Source organism: Bidens hawaiensis, unplaced genomic scaffold (assembly GCF_021521415.1).
Source record: "Bidens hawaiensis isolate Kalapana, Puna unplaced genomic scaffold, B.hawaiensis_p1.1 tig00020918_1, whole genome shotgun sequence".
Lineage (NCBI taxonomy): Eukaryota > Viridiplantae > Streptophyta > Magnoliopsida > Asterales > Asteraceae > Bidens > Bidens hawaiensis.
The window spans coordinates 299419-321647 of record NW_027493229.1 but is presented as its reverse complement, the minus strand read 5'-3'; the positions used below and the strand labels follow the sequence as shown (position 1 = coordinate 321647).

Sequence of the window (22229 nt, the reverse complement as noted above, 5' to 3'; positions counted from 1 at the left end):
CCGAACTGATTTGAAAATCAAACCAAAATCAAACAGGTTTAGAACCGACTGAACTCGTAGGTTTCAAACCGGTTTGTAATTTTCTCTATCAAAATCGGTCCCAAACCGGGTAACTGAACCAAAACCAGTCAAAACCCGAACTGAAACCGATCGTAACATGGTCAAAAAACTGATTTCAACCCAAACCGGTTTGTGCACCTCTAGCCCCATGTAAATTTCTTGTTAAACAACTAAGACATATGGTATTAGAAAACAGTCAAAATGTTTAATAACAAGTTTAACGTTAGTGACTGGTTATTAACCTATTAAAATAACGGGTTTTTATAAACTGGTTTGTAATTGGTTGAAGTTCAAAAAGTATTGCTATCTCCTAGCCATCAGGGTTACAATGGGCTAGTAACAATTGTAAATCTAGAAGAAAATTTTTTTGGATATAGGGGAATCCTAATATTTGTTCAGGGGTATCTAAATACATAAAACGGATATGGAATATTTTTATTGCACTGATTTGCACTTCGCAGTGAAAGTTGAGGGGAATCCAAGGCACCCCATGGACACCCCCTAGACCCGCCCCTGGTTTCTCCAACACCGGTTATTAACTAGTTTGTGTTTCATCGGAAAGTCACCGGAAAATAGTCGCTAGAAAACGCACAATGGAAAAGATTAAGAAAAACACAATGTAAAAACAAACAATGGAAAAACATTATGAAAAAAAAAATTGATAAAAACACAATTTTGTACTCATATTAGAGGTAAAAAACACTCGTTATTATGGTGATTTTATTTTATTTTTTTTAAATGTCGTATAAAAAGTTATGGACGTTTTAAAATGATTGGATAATTGACATACGTCTTGCATACGGGAAGAGAAAGTCAACAACTATGTTATCCTTATTATGGCATTCCCCTCATGTAACATTTGATTTCACCCATAAACTAATCTTAACCATCAATATCCAAAATATTCTTCCTACCAAAATTATGTAACTTATGTTTACCATTATAACCTAGGATTGGGTTATAACAGGAAGTATATCTTTTGTAGGAATGATAAGAAGTAATCTTGGGCATTGATTTTGAACATGGAGGGTTGAGATTAGTTTAGGGGGAAATCAAGTGTGAACAAAAGGGGAAGAGTTTAAAAGGAATAACACATTTATTAACTTTCTCTCTCCACATGCAAGGTACATGTCAAATTCCCCCATCATTTTAAAATGTCCATAACTTTTTTTTACGACGCTTTTATTGAAAAACAAATTCACCATAATAACGAGTGTCTTTTTATCTTTTATATGAGTACCATATTGTAAATAAAAATTTAAAAAAATTAGTGTGGGTTTTTTATAAATTGTGTTTACCGAATTTCGTTTTACAAAATTGTGTTATACAATAGTATTTTTCATTGTGTTTTTTCCATTGTATTATTTACATTGTGTCATACAATTGTGTTTTTTATTGTGTTTTTATCATTGTGTTCTTTTTTCATAGTGTTTTTTTGGACTTTTTCGGCGAGGTGGTGGCGATGGGTGACGGTTGTGGTGGCGGTGGGCGGTAGAATGGTGGTGGTTGTAAGAGATGAGTGAAGATGTAATTGGGTTTTTGAAATTAATTTAATTGGGTTTTGAAATTAAAGTAAGTGAGTTTTGATATTAAAGTATTAGACTAAAATACACTCCTTCCTAGCCTTTTTAAAAAAATCAAACTTCTTATTTGAACCTAATCCTACATACTTTTATACACATATATATTTATATCGTATATATAAATACACTAATAGAAAATACAATGATATGTTTTTTTAATAAAAAAAGGTCGATGATTTTACTAGCTTTGTAGAAGATTGAGAATTGACATGGACAATTAAAAACACAAATAACACTATAAGAATTGATATCGACAATTATTTGCATAAACCAATCCAATACTAAGATCATCAATATTTTAGTTAGCATGAAACAAAAGAAATGTCATAAAGACCGAATATTGGCCCCAGCAATATATTTTATTTTTATCTGTGTAATATTTTTTATTCAACAACGTGGGAAATAGACTTGTTTGTGGCAACCATCCTAAATAGAAGTCAATATGGGGGTGCCAGTGGGCTCTAAATTAATATAACTTAAAGATGTCATTAACGGGTCGATTAGACTAGTTGATCTGTTGTCCTATGAAGGTTGGTGTGAGTGAGGTGTAAACCCTCAATTCCCAAAACAATAGTTATTATTGAATAAATAAAAGAGAGAGATTATAGTAACACTAAAATAATCTTGAATATATCTTCTTAAGTATTATTTAAATATGATGACTGTAACTTCTTAATATAGAGATAGATGTGTTCTAATGCACCACCTCAAAGCTAAGGGGAACAAAGTGAAGCTTGAAACATGTAAATAGAAATCAAGAAGTTGTTGATGACTTGGTAAAATCATTTTTAACCTAATTGCTTTTATGCTTGTAACTTTGTAAAAAATTAGTTAACTTTTACATGTTCTGTATATGTTTAAGTATGCAATGATGGATTAGCATAGAAATAAGGCGTGTTGCAATTGTCACACCAAATAATAATAATGCAAATTTGATGAAACTTCAAGTTTGTGTTTTAGAAGGTCTAGAGATTGTTTGTTGTTTATAGGCGTTCATGAAATAAGGTTGACACCCGGAAAAAAAATCAAAAGGTCACGGTATGTTGTCGATTATATGGACAACCAACCCAATCATTGCATCATAAGAGAGTCTTCAAGTATGACTACCCACTCCACCCTAAAAGACATTAAATGAATTGTATAAATACGTTTAGCAAATAATATACAACTAATTTATTGATGTTTTTAAAAAAAATAAAATATTATCTTATTGTGTTTGTATTTATGCAATACCAAATACGATTCATTATATTTAATTAATTTAAATTAGTTATAGATTCATTATATTTAATTAATTTAAATTAGTTTATATTATAGATTAAACACCACACGAATGATCATAATAACATGCTTAACTTTAATTAGTCTTAAATCATATAATATACATATATACACTCTACATATGTACATTATGTTAACATCATATAATTTATCAAAATAGAAAACTTCAACACTGACATATCTTGCCATCAATTGTAGTAGGTTAAAATATAAGTTCATCACGTAGACGTTACATTTTCAGCAAAGCTACCATATTTCACACAAAAAAAGATGTGCTGTGATTGTATCAGTATCACCGTATGAATTGTGAAATGTGATTGTTCATAAACCTAGACAACATACACTAAACTGAAATAAACAAAACGTTAGGGGATAATTAACTCCAAATTAAGACGTAAAACAGCTTAACACGCAAAAAGTTAAAACGCATAAAAATTAAGTTGGTGCACAACACAAACATAGCACTGCCGTTTCTCCACATCCCTCACGTATTAATAATGGCGGCTGCTAAAACCACCACCACCTTCTCCACCGTGGCACCCACCACCTCATCGAAGATTACCCACAAAACACTAGGGTTTAACGTGGCGGCTTTCCCAGTTAAAACGACGACGTCGAGATCACTCAAAGCAGCAGCTAGATCTGGTGGGTCGGCTCTCGGAGCTAAAATGGTGTCTGCACCGGCGATAACCCGACCCACGCTTCTTGATTTTGACACGTCGGTTTTTAATAAGGAGAAGATTAACCTTGCTGGCCATGATGAGGTATTTATTCTGTACGGTATTCGGTACCCAGTAATAAATTCGATAAATTCGGTACGGTATTTGGTACTCTCTTTTCTAGAAAATTGGTACATGTATTTTCAGAATGTACCATAACATATTGTAACGAGTACCAATATTGATATAAATTTGGTACGGTATTTGGTAACCACTTTTATAGAAATTTGGTACATGTATTTTTAGTTAGGGGCGTTAGACTGAGCACGGTTCGGTTATTAGGCGAAACCCAAACTGAAATCGAAACAATCAGTTATTTGAATATGCAAACCGTTCGGTTTTTGGTTTTTTTCGGTTTCGGTTAGGTTGTTTTCAGTTTTTTTTCAATTATGTGTTGACATTGCAAAAAAAAATAATAAAATTAAAAAATGAAAATGCATATTTTAAGCTTGATAAGAAACGCGTTAGAGTACCACAGTCCACGTATATATTGAATTCAAAAAACAAAAATAGGCACGTGTTACGTGGAACTATACGAATACAAAGTTGCTAACTAGAGTTAAAAATTAAAAAGCATTAAAAGTTTAGTCCCGATCTTCATTCATCATCTTATTTATATATCTTAAAAGTTTAGTCCATTCCTCATCATCTTGATAATCATTATCATCATCAATCAGTTCGGTTCGGTTTTTTAAAAATGGATAACCGAATCGAAAACGAAATTTCGGTTTTTCAAAAAAAAAATAAAAATCAACCGTCGGTTAATGCGTTGGTGCGGTTTCGATTCGGTTAATTCGTTTTCTGCTCACCCCTATTTTCAGTACCGGTAAGGTACCATATCATATATACAGACGAACATATTGTAACGAGTACCAATATCAATATAAATTTGGTACGGTATTTGGTACCCACTTTTCTAGAAATTTGGTAGATGTATTTTCGGTACCAATAACATATATAGAGGAACATATTGTTACGAGTACATATATCGATATTTTACTTATAGTACCGATGGATCTATAGGTACCCACTTGAAATTTGGTACCAGTCTTATCCATGATATGTATATGCTGTTTGTGTGATTGGGTTTAATGTTTGCTTTTGATAATATTGTGTAGTATATTGTGAGAGGAGGAAGAGATTTGTTTCACTTGTTGCCTGATGCGTTTAAGGGGATCAAGCAGATTGGTGTTATTGGTTGGGGCTCTCAGGTTTGTCATATTATTCAGTTTAATGTTTTGTTAATCATTATTGTTAATACTGGCCAGTGAGGTTCTGACTAGCGATTATTTGGGATTAATAATCAGATCGGAATTTTCATATGAAATTTTTACTTTTTGTATACATACTTATATTTTATACACACTTTAATATGTAATTTCAGTTTTTTTATACATATACACACATTTTTATATGTTTTTATATGTAGTTTGCAGTTTTATATGTATGCATACATACATTTTTATATGTAATTTACAAAGTTTGACCTGATTAGTACAAATTTGGCCCAATCAGATAAAAGTTAGTCACTTGATCTCCGGCTACTGACTTGTCGGTGATTTTTTCCGATTTTTATAACACTGGCTCTAGTAGTTATTTCATTTGGAGGGTTTCTGCAGGGTCCTGCTCAAGCTCAGAATCTTAGAGATTCACTTGCAGAGGCTAAATCTGATATTAAAGTGAAGGTGAATTTGAAAATTTGAATTTGTTGGCTGTAGTGGTAGATTAATAATTTAATAAGTTGATTGTTCTTGAAATAGATCGGCTTACGAAAGGGTTCGAGTTCGTTTAACGAGGCTCGGGCTGCTGGATTTTCTGAAGAAACCGGAACTCTTGGAGATATTTACGAGACTATTTCTGGGAGTGACTTGGTTCTGCTCTTGATTTCTGATTCGGCTCAGGTTAGTTGATCGGGATATGTTATAATCTCTAAGCGTATATCCCTAGCAACTGTGATGTGATATTAATTTTGTTGCAGGCTGATAATTATGAGAAAATCTTTTCACACATGAAACCAAACAGCATACTCGGATTGTCACACGGGTTTCTTCTGGGTCATCTGCAATCAGCCGGTCTTGATTTCCCCAAGAATATTAGTGTGGTTGCTGTTTGCCCCAAAGGAATGGGTCCGTCTGTTCGGCGATTGTATGTGCAAGGAAAAGAAATAAACGGGGCCGGAATCAATGCTAGTTTTGCTGTTCATCAGGTCAGTTATTTTCTTTTATCATGTATATGTCGTGACATATTAAAAAATATATATATTTGACGATTAGTTATATATTTATGTGTCTACAGGATGTTGATGGAAGAGCCACTGATGTTGCTCTTGGATGGTCGGTTGCACTCGGTTCACCTTTTACATTTGCCACTACACTCGAGCAGGAGTACAGGAGTAATATATTTGGGGAGCGCGGTAAGTCTTTTTCTGCATTTGATTTTACATATTAAATATGATGTATTTAATTTATTTTTGGTAAATTTTAGGTATTTTACTTGGTGCGGTGCATGGTATTGTGGAGTCTTTGTTTAGAAGGTATACTGAAAACGGTATGACGGAAGAATTGGCTTACAAAAATACCGTTGAGTGCATTACCGGCATAATATCAAAGACAATATCGACTCAGGTTTATTATCTATGCTTTTAGGTAAAAATTTTTCACATAATATTGCTTATTTTACAATCTTTTTTACAGTCTTTTCAAAATTTTAATTAAAACAGGGCATGAAGGCCGTATACGAGTCGTTGGGCGAAGAAGGCAAAAAGGAATTCTTGACCGCATACAGCGCATCTTTCTATCCATGTATGGATATATTGTATGAGTGCTATGAGGATGTGCAAAGTGGCAGTGAGATAAGAAGTGTTGTTTTAGCCGGTCGTCTATTTTATGTACGCTTCTTTTTTATTTTCTTTTTATTTTAAATAAATTTGTTAACATAATATTAACAATAAAAACCCCTCCAAAAAATATTCAAAAAATTAATAAAAAAAGCAGAACTCAAAATATAAATCAAAAACGAAAAATGTAAAAAAACCAAAACGTTTCCGCTGTTGCCCTCGTTCTAAAAAAAAAACCGATCCGAAACCCGTTTTTACCCATTTCGACCTTGACCCATTATCCGGACCCGTTATGACCCGAACCTTTTGACTCAAACCCGCTCCGACCCAAACCAAAACAACCCTTTTTTTAGTTGACCCATTCCGACCCTAACCCATTTCGACCCTAACCTGTTCCGACCCATGACCCATTTTGACCCAACCCAACCCATTTGCCACCCTTAAATGACACTAATGTTTTTGATCCCTTTACAGGAAAAGGAGGGTTTGCCAGCCTTCCTGAAGAGGTATGCACCCGCCTTAACATCGAGCGGGGCGGGTCAACCCACAAAATATACACAAGAGGCTTGAAATCAGGATGTCATGAAGACACAAAGCCAAAACCTATGCGCAAGCGCATGAAACATCTGCGCGTGGCGCATATCACATATGCGCAAGCGCATGAAACATCTGTGAGAATAAAGAGAAGACCTTGCGCATCCCCGGGATAGGCGCATAAAGGCCGCGCATAAGCGACACACAACAAATGAGACAATAGACTAATCCAAATCAGGATAAGGACAACCATGATTGTACTCATCAGGCAACCTTCCAGAAGGTATCTTTTAAGGAATAAAAAATGTGCTGATGTTGACAGCTGCCAATGAAGGGTGGACAACTCAGCAAAGCCTATGTGCCACCACGTGATGGCACATGAGTCAGGTGAAATACCTTGGTCAGAGAATAATCAATGAAAAAGCACCAGGTGTCCTAAGTACACGTGGCGCGAAGCAATAGGAGGAGGCCAAAAAGGCCCTAATTGGGTCTGAGCCCAGCCATTGGAAACCCTAATACTATAAATACCACACCACCTCCACAGTTGGAGGGGGGCAGGAAAATATACTCTAAATCCTTTACTCATTTTCACATCCTGATTATCCCATCCTACAATATCTGATTCTCACACCGGAGGGTTACCCCAAAGAGGACCCCTCTGTCCCTTTCTGAGGGGTAAGCTCACGGTGCTGTTCGTTTTGTAGGTGGAAGAACTCGTATCTCGGAAAACCATCGGTGATATAGCACACTCGTACCCGAGGGACGTTGATCGTATACAAGTAAGTTGATCCACGCTTCTTCATTGGCGCCATCCGTGGGACAACGGCAACAAAACTACTATTTCATCAATTTTCTCTTCACCATGGTTTCCGGTGTTCGAAACAATGATCAAGTTCTGGAGGATAATGAGCTTGAGGATGTTAATGAGGGACATCAGGTTCTGAGGGCGCCGCGTGACACTGCGCGCACCACCAGTAACCATCCCTTCAACACAACACCTCATAGTCAAACTGAAACTCCCCCAGACGATCTCACGTTCCAAAATCTGACTGGTGCAAAACAAAAAGGACCAATGGGCCCGGAAGTTGAAACCAATGACCCTAAAGAATGGCTCATAAACGAACAACGGCGTTTAATGGACAAATACAATGAGTTGGTAAAACACAAAAAGTTAGCCGATTTAACACAAAGGCTCGCATTTGATAAACAAACCATTCAGGGAACAACAAAAAAGACGCGCGCGCTGGAAGACGGTCATTCTGTTCACACCGAACAAACTGATATTAGTGATGAGGAAGAGGTGCACATCATGAGGAAGACGCGAGATACTCATGCAGGAGGTTCACAGCTTCGCGCACACATGCACATAGCACCTGGAGCCAAAGCTGATATGGATTTATACACACCATACAACCCACAAGCGAAAGAGCAAGTGGACGTAACCACACCATATAGGCCAGCCATCTTGGTAAAACATTCAAAATTCGCTGAGCGCATTGCGAAGGCTCCAATTCAACACAAAACCAAGATGCCAAGTGGTTTAGGCAAGTACAATGGTACAACAGATCCAGATGATTTCTTACAAGGTTTTTATAACACTGGAAACTTAGAAAGCTGGACGATGCCAACATGGTGTCACATGTTTGCTCGCTGCCTCACGGGCGCAGCGCGTGTCTGGTTCGAAAGCTTGCCGACAGGACAAATCGATGGGTTCGAAGAGCTATTGGAAAAGTTCCAGGCTCACTTTGTACAGCAGCGCAGACACACGCGCGACCCCGATGACATCATGCACTGCGTACGCAGGAATGATGAAACCATTGAAGACTACATAACTCGTTTCAATCAGGAATCTCTTGCAATTGGAGGCATCACTGAACAACTCTTGCGCGTGGCCTTTATACAAGGTGCGCGCAGTGATCAACTCCGCAGAGCTCTCGTGAGCAGAGAAGGCATGCCAACCACTTGGGCTAAGCTTATGGAAGCATCGCGAGTCTTCGCGCGAAATGAAAAGCAAATTGCCCCAGACAGAGCAAGAGATAAAGGGCATCAAACAGAAGCACCACGCAACAATGAAAAGAGGCGCAAACAAAACTCCGTATGGTCCAGGTTGCAACAAACCAATTATTCTCCGACAGAAAAGCAAGCGCAACAAAGTTCACCCCAACCCCAAAAAGACATTCTTAATCGCGGAGAAGGTGACAAGAAGGAAGGCGGCAGAGAGCCTAACAGACCTCTACCAAGAATATGGACTCCCATCACCAAAACGCCTTCGCAAGTGTTAAGCACAGAGAATGTCCAGTTTAAAAACCCCAGGCCATTACTCCATAAGGGACCACCGAACAGTGGCAAATATTGTGAGTTTCACAAATCCACAAGGCACAACACTGATGCATGCCATCATTTGAAGGATGCGATCGAAAAAGATGTGAAATCAGGCAAGTTGGCTCACATGGTAAAAAATCCAAGACCAGAGAACGAACAACCAGACGGAGCCTCAGCCAGTAAAAAATTCAAAAGAATCTGTGTAGCTGAAGGAAGAAGGCAAGGGCAAAGATCGAGGAAAAGAAGCGCGCAAATCCAAGGGGATTGGCGCGAGCAACAAATAATCTTTCCAAGAATCAGAAAAAGCCCGTCTATCAGCAGCCTTCTAGTCATCACTGCACACATCGCTCATTATGAGGTGTCAAGAGTCCTGGTGGACACCGGTAGTGAGTCAGACATCATGTATGAGCAATGTTTCAGGAAGTTGGATCCAGCAGACCAAGCAAGGCTTGAAGTTGTGAGTGCACCAATCTCGGGTGTCTCAAACGAAACTATTCACCCCCTAGGTCAGATACAATTCGAACTAACTATAGGGGATGAGAAGCACAAGCGAGCTGAAATTGTCAACTTCCTGGTCTTGCCCACCACTTCATGCCAAGTATGATCTTGGGCAGAGGAACGATTGCCCAATTCAACGCCATACCGTCACCAGCGCATGGCGCGTTGGGGTTCCCAACACCAACAGGAGTAACATTTGTGTACCGAGATCATTTATGCGCAGTAATAAGTATACCTCGAGAAGGGAGAATGAAGCTTCCAGTGGCAAACAACGCGCCAGAGGAATTGATTCTCAACCCAAAATTCCCAGAACAAACAATCACAATCGGAGCTACGATATCAGATGACACAAGAGTGAGAATGTAAAGATTGCTCACAACGTATATGTCAGTCTTCGCGTGGCAACATTCTGATATGACTGGGGTTCCGTGAGACCTAGCGCAGCACTCTCTCAACACATTCAAGTCCGTGGAGCCAATTGCTCAAAAGAAAAGAGTCATGGGAGACGAGAAGACAAAGGCCATGAATGAGCAAGTAGAGGATCCACTGCGCGCGAATATCATTCGCCCAATACGATATCAAACATGGGTAGCCAATCCTGTGATGGTAAAGAAGAGCAATGGGTCATGGAGAATGTGCATTGATTTCAAGGACCTCAACAAGGCGTCTCCAAAAGATTGTTACCCCCTCCCAAACATTGACATGAAGGTGGACTCTGTGGTGCCGTTTAAGCTCAAATGTTTCCTGGATGCCTATAAGGGCTATCACCAAATTCAAATGGCACCACAGGATGAAGACAAGACTGCTTTCAGAACTGACAAGGGTGTTTTCTGTTACACAAAAATGCCCTTTGGTTTGAAGAATGCAGGAGCCACTTACCAAAGACTCATGGATGCAATTTTCAACGAGCAGATTGGAAAAAACTTAGAAGTCTACGTGGATGATTTGGTGATTAAAAGTAGGGAGGAAAAACAAATGCTCAAAGACATCGAAGAAACCCTTCGGCGCCTAAAGGAAGTAAACATGAAGCTCAACCCGAGCAAATGCACATTCGGTGTTGAAGAAGGGAAATTTCTCGGCGTAATGGTCACCAAGGATGGTTTCAAGGTGAACCCAGAGAATGTGGAGGCTATCCTCGGCATGTCCTCACCATCCACCATGAAGGAAGTTCAAAAGTTGAATGGTAGATTGGTATCAATTAACAGGTTCCTAGCAAACAATGCAAGCAAATCTACCCCATTCATTAACACATTGAGAAATTGCTTAAAGAAAACCCAATTCAAGTGGATGCCTGAGGCCGAGCAAGCTTTCAGTGAGATAAAAGAATTTCTGATAAATCTGCCTGCGCTCACAGCTCCATTACCTAGTGAAACTTTAACGTTGTACCTGTCAGCAAGAGAGCGCGCCATTGGCGCAGTATTATTGGTGGATCGCAAGGGAATCCAAACACCAATTTATTATGTAAGTCGGGTGCTGACAGATCCTGAGACGCGCTACACCATCATAGAAAAGCTAGTTTATCACTAACACATGCGTCGCGCAAGCTTTACAGATATTTCAATGGTCATCCTATTGAAGTCCTGACTGATTACAACATCCAGCAAGTCTTGCGACGTCCCGCGCTCTCAGGGAGGCTGACAAAAATGGGCGCTGGAATTAGGGGAGCACACGATCACCTATAAGCCTCGTCCAGCAATCAAGGGACAAGTCTTAGCTGATTTCATCGCAGAAATCTCTGAAGGAAAAGTTGAAGAGGTTCAGCGCGAAGTAGACCCTCCGCAGATATTTCAATGGTCATCCTATTGAAGTCCTGACTGATTACAACATCCAGCAAGTCTTGCGACGTCCCGCGCTCTCATGGAGGCTGACAAAATGGGCGCTGGAATTAGGGGAGCGCACGATCACCTATAAGCCTCGTCCAGCAATCAAGGGACAAGTCTTAGCTGATTTCATCGCAGAAATCCCTGAAGGAAAAGTTGAAGAGGCTCAGCGCGAAGTAGACCCTCCGCAAGCCAGTAATGAAGAAAACGTTTGGAGATTATTCACTGATGGAGCTTCAAACAACGAAGGGTCCGGCGCAGGCCTCAAACTGGTGGATCCAGAAAATCATGAGTATACTTACGCAATCAGGTTGGATTTCAAGAGCACCAACAATGAAGCTGAGTATGAAGCCCTGCTGGCTGGTTTGCGCATCGCGTACAAGTTCAGAGTTAAAAAGCTAGAGGCTCATGTAGATTCATACCTGGTAGCAGCACAAGTCAATGGCCTTTATGATGCCAAGGAGAACACCATGCCTTTGTATCTAGAGCAGGCGAAGAAACTCATCGAACAATTTGACTTTTTCAGAATCATACACATTCCGCGCAGTGAAAATAAGTCTGCCAACGCGCTAAGCAAGATGGCATCAACCAGCTTCGATCATTTTGGCAAAGATGTCAGGGTGGAAGTAATGAGCAACCCGTCAGTGGGTGCGAAGTCTGTTCTTGTAATTCATACAACACCTTCATCATGGATAACTCCAATAATGGAATTCTTGAAGGAGGGAAAGGTACCAGACGATCGCGCACAGGCGAGGAAGATAAGACACAAGTCGCAGAACTACGAACTGCTTGATGGTACGTTATATCGACGCTCTTATCTTGGACCGCTCATGAAATGCCTAGACGCTGAGGAAGCAAGTTATGTGATCAGAGAAATACACGAAGGAATCTGTGGAATACATGCTGGCCCGCGCATGGTGATTGCCAAGGCAATGAACGCAGGTTACTATTGGCCAGGCATGTACTTGGACGCGTTAAAAGAGATCCAAAAATGCAAAGCGTGTCAGAGCTATGCGCCAAATACCATGCGGCCTAAGAACAACTTGATTCCGGTGACCTCTGCATGGCCTTTCCACAAGTGGGCAATCGATATTGTGGGTCCCTTACCACAAGCGCCAGGGCGAGTAAAGTTTTTGGTAGTGGCAGTAGACTATTTCACAAAATGGGTTGAAGCCAAGCCACTGGCAAAAATCACAGCCGAGGCAATGAAACAATTTATTTGGAGCCACATCATATGCCGTTTTGGCCTGCCCGTGGAAATCGTGAGCGACAATGGCAAACAATTCACTGACAGGAATCTATCCAGTTGGTTCAAGGAATTGCACATCAATCAGGTCTTCACTTCAGCATACCATCCTCAAGGGAATGGCCAAGTGGAACGCGCGAACAAAAGCTTGCTGAATGGGCTGAAGAAAAGGTTGGAAGGAGAGTCCCATGCATGGGTCGAGGAGTTAACTAATGTCCTGTGGGCGCACAGGAAATTAAGCAAAACCAGCAATGGCGAGTCCCCATTCAGCCTAACCTATGGAACGGAGGCTATGATTTCAACAGAGATTGGATGCCCATCCTATAGAGTGCTCATGATGAGTAAGACGGATAACGAGCAAGAAAGGAGGTTGGATCTCAATTTACTTGAGGGACGCAGAGAGGCGGCTATCATCAGTGAAGCTAAATACAAGAAAAAGCTGGAAAAATACTACAATCAGCGCGTGAAAGAATGCCACTTCAAGAAGAATGATTTTGTCCTTCGGAACAATGAAGCTAGTCGCGCAATACCCCCGGGAAAGATGTCTCCCAACTGGGAGGGACCTTATCAAGTCTCGGAAGAATTGGGAAAAGGCGCATACGCTTTAAAAGATTTAAATGGAAAGAAGATCCCACGCACATGGAACGCAGCACAACTTAGAAAATGTTTCATGTAAAAGTTGTCAAGTTTGTAATCAAGGCTTTGTAAGCCATTATGAATAATGATACGCTCTATTTTAATATGCGTTCTATTACCTTTTGCATACATGTTTCACACTTCCCTTTATTAATTTTGAGCAATATGACAACATTGTATTGACATCAAACTAAAAATAAAACGAAGTAAAACATACATGCGCGAGCTTCAAGCACAGACGCGTTAACGAGTTTTAACTCTGAAACGTCAAGGCCTTAGCTCAATAATATGAGCCTTAGCTCAAATTACTCATAGCATCCATCCTACGTATTGCGCAGCCGGACCATAAAAATACCTAAGCACAACTAAGGCAAAGCACATGCCAAAGCATAGTAGTTAAGGTCTCAGGTCGGTTTCGGTTCGGTTAACTGGTTTGGAACCGGTTTTGGTGGAGAAAATTACAAACCGGTTCCGAACCTACGGTTTCAACCGGTTCCAAACCAGTTTCTACATAATTGGTTTCAAACCGGTTTGGTTTCGGTTCGGTTTTCAGGTCGGTTTGGTTAACCAGTTTATTTGCTCACCTCTAGTCCCAATGTTTACTGGTGGTAAAACTCGGACGTTCTTAGGATAGAACCGTAGATCATAAAGATCTAGGTTTTTCTTTATTGAGCCACTCGAGTCATCCCAAAATGTTATATGTGGAGATCGAACTTAGTCTCAGATGAGAAATTCAGGTTTCTGATCACTACACTACGTTAGAAGGGACATCTATATTTTATATGATATCTAATTGTAATTAAGATAATCAAAATTAATGTGACAACTGTACTGTATCATCATACAACTCATTAAGTGCATAACTTTACCTAAATCATATATTATAATATTATACATTTATTATGTTATACTTTACCTAAATCATATGTTATATTATAGGCTTATTGTAAGTGTATTATAGGCTTATTGTAAGTGTGACTTGATTTTTGTCAAATTAGTGGGAATAACAAAAACATATTGCAGACTTTCTCATACAATTCATATCATAGGGGTGTGAATTTGCGGGATAAAAGGATTTGCGTTAGTTTCGGGTTGAATCCGTGAATCCAACAAGACGGGTTTGCAAATTGATTCGTTTAGCCCATTTTTTTCAATTTTTTTAAAATATGTTTATGTAATAAGTTATATTTGATCGGTATCCTATGTAAATAATTAAAAAGAAATTTGAAATAATATTTGTAATTATGGTGAAATTGTTAATTCAAATTGTATTTAAAAAAATGTGATTATAATAATTAATGTGTCAAATAAAAAATAAATAAATAATTGTCGGGTCAAATATAGGTCGTGTTTGGTTAACAAGCGAATCTGCAAGTCGTGTTCTAATTCATGTCTTACAAGATTTTCGGGTTCGTGTCTCTGTCCATATATAGTGAAAACTAAAAGGTCAAGTGGAGTTGGATGAAATGGTTATTACTTGTTTTATTTTAATTTTAAATAACGTTAGTTCAAACTCTAAAAATATCATGTAATTCTGAAATAAGAATGGATATAAAACAAGAAGAGAACATCCCGCTAGTGGTTTGGGTGGATGCTAACAAATTTATTTTTCACTCATTGGTCTTCTATCAATAGTTATTCATTTTCGTCTCTACAAACTGATAGTTATCTTCAGGTCCAACCGGTCTTTCTAAGATGGTGTAGATCAGCCCCCATCTATTTTATTTTTATTCTTGGAAGAGGTCACAAAAACGTCTTACTACTCAAGTAATTAAACAATCACCTCATTTGCTTTTTAGTTTTCACTAGTTTAGGTAGTGATTATCTCTTGCAAACACATATATTATGAATGTTACAATGTATGATGTAAATACTATTTCCCTGTTCAACCTCTAAATTTTGTTCTTCTTTGTTGAACTCATGAGATATATGAACAGAAGATCGTATTAGACAATATGACTTTGTTTATATTGTTTCTAGATTTAATTGGTAATTGTACAAGAGGTCAAAATTTCGAACTATATCAGAGCAATTGTCAAAGACAAAAAGTGATTAGACTAGAGAGAACCGGTCTACTGTTTTTACAGTTAAAGCTATATCAGAGCAATTCTCAAATAGTAGAAGCACGATCAACCGTTAAAACTCAATTTACAGTTTCTACTATTTTTATTCCGTGAAGTTTTGAGGAAATTCTTTCAACCATTGGAGTTCACTTAAAGCTTTTAAAACTTAACTTGTTTTTTTTTTAAGTACTGTTCAAGCCTTAAGCTTATTTTGTAACTCCAAACCACGATCGTTGCAATCAATCATTTTAGCGACCATAATACAATGTCTTGGCCGATGCATGGTTTTGTATTTATCTTTTTATCATTTTCACATGTTCTTATGCTTGTAACATCAAGAGAATATATTTGAGAATCAAGAGATATATTTTTATTATCTTCTCTTCTTCTTATGGCCATAAAAATATGCATTTATCAACTCTTTATGTATTGTAATATTTTTAAAACAGTATTAAGTGTTCACATTCTATTCTAGCTTACAATTGAATTAATATTTTGAGGAAGGACAAAACCAATGAGCGTAGAGAGAGATTGAATTTCTACATAAAAGAAGATGTCACGCTATATCAATAAAACATACAAATATACCAACATTACTACCATAAAATAAGACAAACAAAACTAACAAAAATCATTTTCACATACCTAAGAAAACTTTAGTATCTTTTTTGGCAGTGTCTTTTCTTGGATGTATAAAAAGGGATATGAACGTATATATGTTTTTAACTTTGCTACATGTTACATGTCTTTATAATCAATATGAAATGTATAAATCAAAGGATCTATAGAACAGGAATGAAGCACACACTGAGCTCCGATTCAAGAAAAATCGAAGATTGAAGAACGCGAAATCAGGAAACATGATACGATCAATTTTGAAACAATTAAGTTAATCATTAGATTATATATAAAACAAAACGTAAAAAGAAAAAAAAATGGATGTTTAAAGAATGTTATAATATGGCAGAGAGCTGGGGCACCGCATTGACAGGGCCGTGGCAAATGCATGGTCATTGTAGGGGTATGGTACTAAACCCGGTTTTACGACCCTAAATTTATTATGTTTGGCTTATTTTATTATATGGACTAATACAATGTTATTGGGCTGAGGGGGTTTTGTGGAGGTAACCCTAACTGGGCTAGGCCCATTAGGGTACCATGATGGTGGCCATGAGGCTCTCTATATAAGGAGGTCTCCACCTCCTTATTAGGGGTCATGCTCAATAAGAGCCACCACCACTTTTTTGTGTCTGTAAACAAGAGATCCTTAGGATTTCTTAGCAGTCACCTCCACACCCCCGAAAAGCCATCGCAGGTCTCAAGCAACCGGAGAAGAAGATCAAGACGTGGTTCGTTCATCTCGAAAATCCGTGGAAACATCGTCATGGATCAGGTCAGATTCATTTCATGCTTCGACAGTCATATTACCCTTTGAGTTATTGAGGTGGTAATGGCTCTGAACAAGACACATTTTATTTATAACACTTTTAAATGCACTGACCACAGTCTACCAACTCGGTCAAAACCATGATCGGTCTCTCTCTCTTTCTCTCTCTCTCTATATATACATATACATATACATATACATATACATATACATATACACACACATATACATATACTGGGATGTGCAAAGACGTTCCGTTTTGGTTATGGGGGCTTAACAATAACTATAACTGAGCTTTGGTTATATATGGAAGATTGCTTAATTAACCATAACCGAATGGTTGGTTAACCATAAGTCATTTAACCGTCGGTTTCGGGTAATGTTGCTTAAATGTCCAATATATATTTTTTCTTTTATTCCCATAACTGATTCGATTAGGGATGGCAGTGAAACCCGAACCTGATGGGAAAACCCGATACCTGACATAATTGGGACGGGTCTTACCCGTCCCATTAGGGTTTGGGACGGGTCTGGGATTAGTTTTTAAATTTTTCGCGGGTTTGGGACGGGTCTGGTATTTCTAATATACCCGATTATCCGATAATATGGACCTATTTACTCAATTATGTACCCGAAGTACCCAATAACTATATATCTATATACATACACACACACACACACACACATATATATAGGATCAGGATCATGAGAGAACTTTTTAGGAATTGAGAACTATGAGAACCATTTTGGACCACAAAAAAACTCAAAAATAAAAAAATCATAAAACAAAAAAAAACACAAAAATAAAAAAAGTAAAAAAACCAAAGTTCTTATTTATCATCCCGGTTTCTAAAAAAAACGTAAAAAAAACTTCTCGGTTTAGCTAAGTTATACATATACATAGTATAATATGTACACACATGTTTTTTTCCTATACACATATGTATAATTTAAGGTAAATGATAATGTATATATGTGTATATTACATAACTAGAGATTAAATGAAAGTATACATATGTATATAGGTATAATACGAATTAAAAAGAAAAAAATCGTTTTTTTTATTATACATATATGTATAATATGTACACACGTGTTTTTCCCCATACACATATGTATAATTTAAGGTAAATAATAATGTATATATGTGTATATTACGTAACTAGAGATTAAATGAAAGTATACATATGTGTATAGGTATAATACGAATTAAAAAGAAAAAAAAAATTTCGGTTTTTTTTTAATGAAACTGGAATGAAATATAAGAATTTTGGTTTTTTTACTTTTTTAAAATTTTCGGTTTTGTTTGTTTTATAATTTTTTTAATATTTTTTTAGTGGTCCAAAATGGTTCTCAAAGTTCTCAATTTGCCAATGGTTCTCTTAGGACCCTTACCCTATATATATGTAAATATAAAAATTAATATTTCTAATTTGTGTTAACTGTTGTATTAATTTTTTTACATTCTAGTGATGTTCAAGACTATTAAAAGGATGTTATGTGTATATCAATAAGCAATCAATTAAAAAAAACATATTGACCAGTTGCATATTGTCAAAACCTGACGGGTATAACTAGAGGTGTTCAAAAAAACCGGTTACGGAACCGGTTTGGCCGGTTCAACCGGAAACCGGTTTTTTAAAAACCGGTTTTTTTAAAAACCGGTTTGACCGGTTTACGTAACCGGTTTACGTATCGGTTATACGTTTTGGAGCCAAAACCGGTTTTATAACCGGTTATAAAAAAAACCGGTTTTTTTAAATAACCGGTTATTAAAAAACCGGTTAACCGGTTTTTAAAATAACCGGTTTATTACCGTTATAAAAAAAACCGGTTAACCGGTTTTTTAATAACCGGTTAACCGGTTAAACCGGTTTTCGAACGTTACCAAACGGCTTTATAGCCGTTTTTTTTTTTTTTGACCGTTTTTTAGCCGTTTTTTTTTTGTTTTTTTACCATTTTACCCCCACAAACATCTATATATAGTTTAGGTTGGGTATTGGTTAGATCACACTTGATTATACAACTCCAAACGCTCTAAACGTTTATTTCATACGCGATTATACAACTCCAAACGCTCTTCTTTCGTAGTCGTTTATTTCATACTCGAGTATACCACTCTTAATTCGTAGTCGATTATCATGGCCTCCCAAAGTGCTGCTTCATCGGTCAACATGGGTGCCTCGAACACGGGAGAAACCGTCGTTCGGGTCATCCCCACGAAACGAAACCAAGATATTTGGCAACATTTCGACCTATGCGAAATGTCTAACGGAACCCAAAAAGCTAGATGCAAACATTGTTTGAAGTTTTATAACAAAGAAGCAAACTCCAGTTTAAGAGCTCATGTAGAAAAGCCCTCTTGCAAGGTCTTGAAGGACGAATCCGGAAGTAGTTCGCAGCCGGAGATGACGAATCAAGGAACGGTGTTTACGTACGACCTTGAAGCGGTACGTCAACAGTTTGGCAACTTTGTGATTCAACAATCACTTCCTTTCAACCACTTCGACAACCCTCAATTCACGGAGATGATGCAAAAGTATGTTCAACCACGCTACCAACACGTAAGTCGTTCGACCCTTAGAAGAGATTGTCTTAAAGCATGGAAAAACGCTAAGTCCGAACTAATTTCATACTTTTCAAACTTACAAACTGGTGTGAACTTAACAACGGATGTGTGGTCGGTACCTAATGGTTCGCCCGACTCATACATTTGTGTGACGGCTCATTGGGTTGACCCCCGGTCGTGGCAAATGATGAAACGAACCGTTGCGTTTCAATTGTTTGATTACCCGCACACGGGTAGAAATATTTTTAAACTCTTGGATAAAGTCATTCGACAATACAAGATTGAAGATAAAATCTTTTCAATATCGTTTGATAACGCGTCCAACAATACGGCCGCGGTTGGCCATTTAAAATTAAAGTATAAACCTATCTGTGATGGAGCGTTTTTTCATAGCCGATGCATTGCACATATTATCAACTTGGCCGTGCAAGATGGGTTAAACGTGATCGAAACGCAAAGAAACAATTTTAAAAGAATGTTACGAGATGTTTTTAGCAACAATTCAACATTTTCAAGATACAAAAAATTTTGTGAAGAAGCTAACTGTCAATGGTTGGGGCCTAATTGGGATTGTCCAACAAGATGGAACTCGACTTGTGAAATGTTTGAGAAAGCCATCCAACAAAAACAATCGTTAATTGCGTTTCATCAAATTTTGTCAAATAGGGGTAAATGTGCACCGTACGATCCTAGAAACTGGTTATTGATTGAGATCGTTACGGAGGTTCTTCAAATTTTTAAATCTTGCACAACTAGTTTATCCGGGGTTTACTATCCAACAAGCCCCATTGCTTTACCAAAAATTGCTGTCATGTGCACAAAGTTGACTGAAATTCATTGTAGGGGTGCACCTTATTTTGATATGGGTGCAAAAATGAAAGAAAAATTTAGAAAATATTTTCAACAACTACCCGCTGTTTTGACCTGTGCGGCTGCGTTAAACCCTTGCATCAATGTTGGTGGTGTTGAAGCTTTAATAGAAAAAATTTGTGATGAGCTAGAGTTAAACGACGATCAAAACCCCCATTATAACCAAACTTTAAAGAATGCTTTCAACACCACCTTGGCAAACATGTATGATGTTTACCTTACAAAACACGGGTCGTCTTCCCAAATTCATGACTCGTTAAGAGCTGTTGCCCAATCCCAATCCCAAACCGACCTTGAAATGGGGATGTACTACATGATTTGGGAAGACGCCGGTAAACGTCAAAGGGTAAACACCCCAAGCAGTGAACTTGGAAGGTATGGTGGTACCAACTTTGTGAAACACATGACTCCGGATGAATTTAGAAGTCTTGATTTGCTGGCTTGGTGGAGAGGTAAGGAGGATGAGTTTCCGATCCTCGCCGCCATGGCCAAAGATTTACTAACGGTCCAAGCTTCCACGGTAGCTTCGGAGTCTGCTTTTTCTGTTTCTGGCAGGGTTATATCGATTAGGAGGACTCGACTCACTCCACCAGCTGTAGAGATGTCGATTTGCTACAAGGATTACTTGGACTCTTTAGATAGGGCACAACATCAACGCTCACTCGAGGGGGAAATGGAGTATGAGGCGGCCTTGTATGAAGACGAGGTCAATCAAGGACACACTCAACCAATGACCGATGAAGAAGCCGCGTACGACGATTACCTAAGGAATAGCTCGGGATCGGGTAGCGAAGAAAATGAGTAACAAACATCAACTTGTTAATGTAATCGTGTCTAAGCATTCTTTAATGTTTGTATTTTTGAGTTACGAATATGCGATAACGATTTAATGTTTGTATTTTTAATGTAAAAGCTATAAATGAAAGTTATGTGTTTTTAATCTTCCAAGCAAAGAATGCTAACAACGAAACCCTAAACCCTAAACCCTAAAGCAAAAAAAAAAAAAAAAAAAAAAAAAAAAAAAACCGGTTAACCGGTTAGACCGGTTATTAAAAACCGGTTATAAAAAAACCGGTTTAATAACCGGTTCTAACCGGTTTCTAAACCGGTCCAAACCGGTTTGGCCGGTTAGAGTTTTCATTGATAAAAACCGGTTAATAACCGGTCCGGTTATTAACCGAACCGGTTTTTTTCTGGATAAAAAAAACCGGTCCGGTTAATAACCGAACCGGTTTTTTCAAAAAAACCGATTTGTGCACCTCTAGGTATAACCGATGAGTATTTTTAATAAACTAACGGGTATACCCGAAACCCGTGAGTATACCCGAGACCTGATGGGTAATTACCCGATAAATACCCGACGGGTCTGGGATGGGGTTTTATAAATGGGTCCGGGTCTGGGAATACCTAGACCCGTCCCAGACCCGACCCATTGCCATCCCTAGATTCGATTATGGTGTTCCGAGCTCAATTATGAAATTTCGAAGTTGAAATATACTTGTTTCAAACTTAGTTATGGTGTTTCAACCTAGGCACGTTATAGACACGTGCAACGTAAATTTAAATATTCGAAGATGAAATTGAAGGTATAAAAGTTGGAAAAACACAAGCATACAAGGTTAGCTTAGGTTTTGGTTAAAGTTGGTTAATGAAGACATATTAACCGTAACCATAACCGAATGATCGGTTAATCAGATTCACGTACTTAACTATTGCCGCCGGTTTTGTTCGGTTATGATTAATTAATTTCGGTTAATGGTTTAGTTTGCGGTTATGGTTCAATTTATGTTCACCCCTACATATAA

The 22229-nt window shown here is 38.0% G+C and overlaps 1 protein-coding gene across 1 annotated transcript; it reads left to right on the top strand.

Moving 5' to 3' along the window:
* Nucleotides 1-3419: 3419 nt before the first annotated feature.
* LOC143562181 (ketol-acid reductoisomerase, chloroplastic-like) lies at nt 3420-7049 on the top strand. The gene is made up of 9 exons (XM_077050068.1): nt 3420-3688; nt 4762-4854; nt 5263-5328; nt 5404-5544; nt 5622-5849; nt 5939-6056; nt 6128-6267; nt 6363-6530; nt 6954-7049. The coding sequence occupies exons 1-9, from the start codon at nt 3422-3424 to the stop codon at nt 7047-7049; spliced, it is 1317 nt and encodes a 438-aa protein (XP_076906183.1). The 5' UTR covers nt 3420-3421.
* Nucleotides 7050-22229: the final 15180 nt, after the last annotated feature.

Coding starts and splice junctions, on each gene's coding strand:
- LOC143562181 (XM_077050068.1), top strand. CDS start 3,422: ATGGCGGCTGCTAAAACCACCACCACCTTCTCCACCGTGGCACCCACC. Junction 5,850..5,938: donor CTAGTTTTGCTGTTCATCAG/GTCAGTTATTTT, acceptor ATGTGTCTACAG/GATGTTGATGGAAGAGCCAC. Junction 6,531..6,953: donor TAGCCGGTCGTCTATTTTAT/GTACGCTTCTTT, acceptor ATCCCTTTACAG/GAAAAGGAGGGTTTGCCAGC.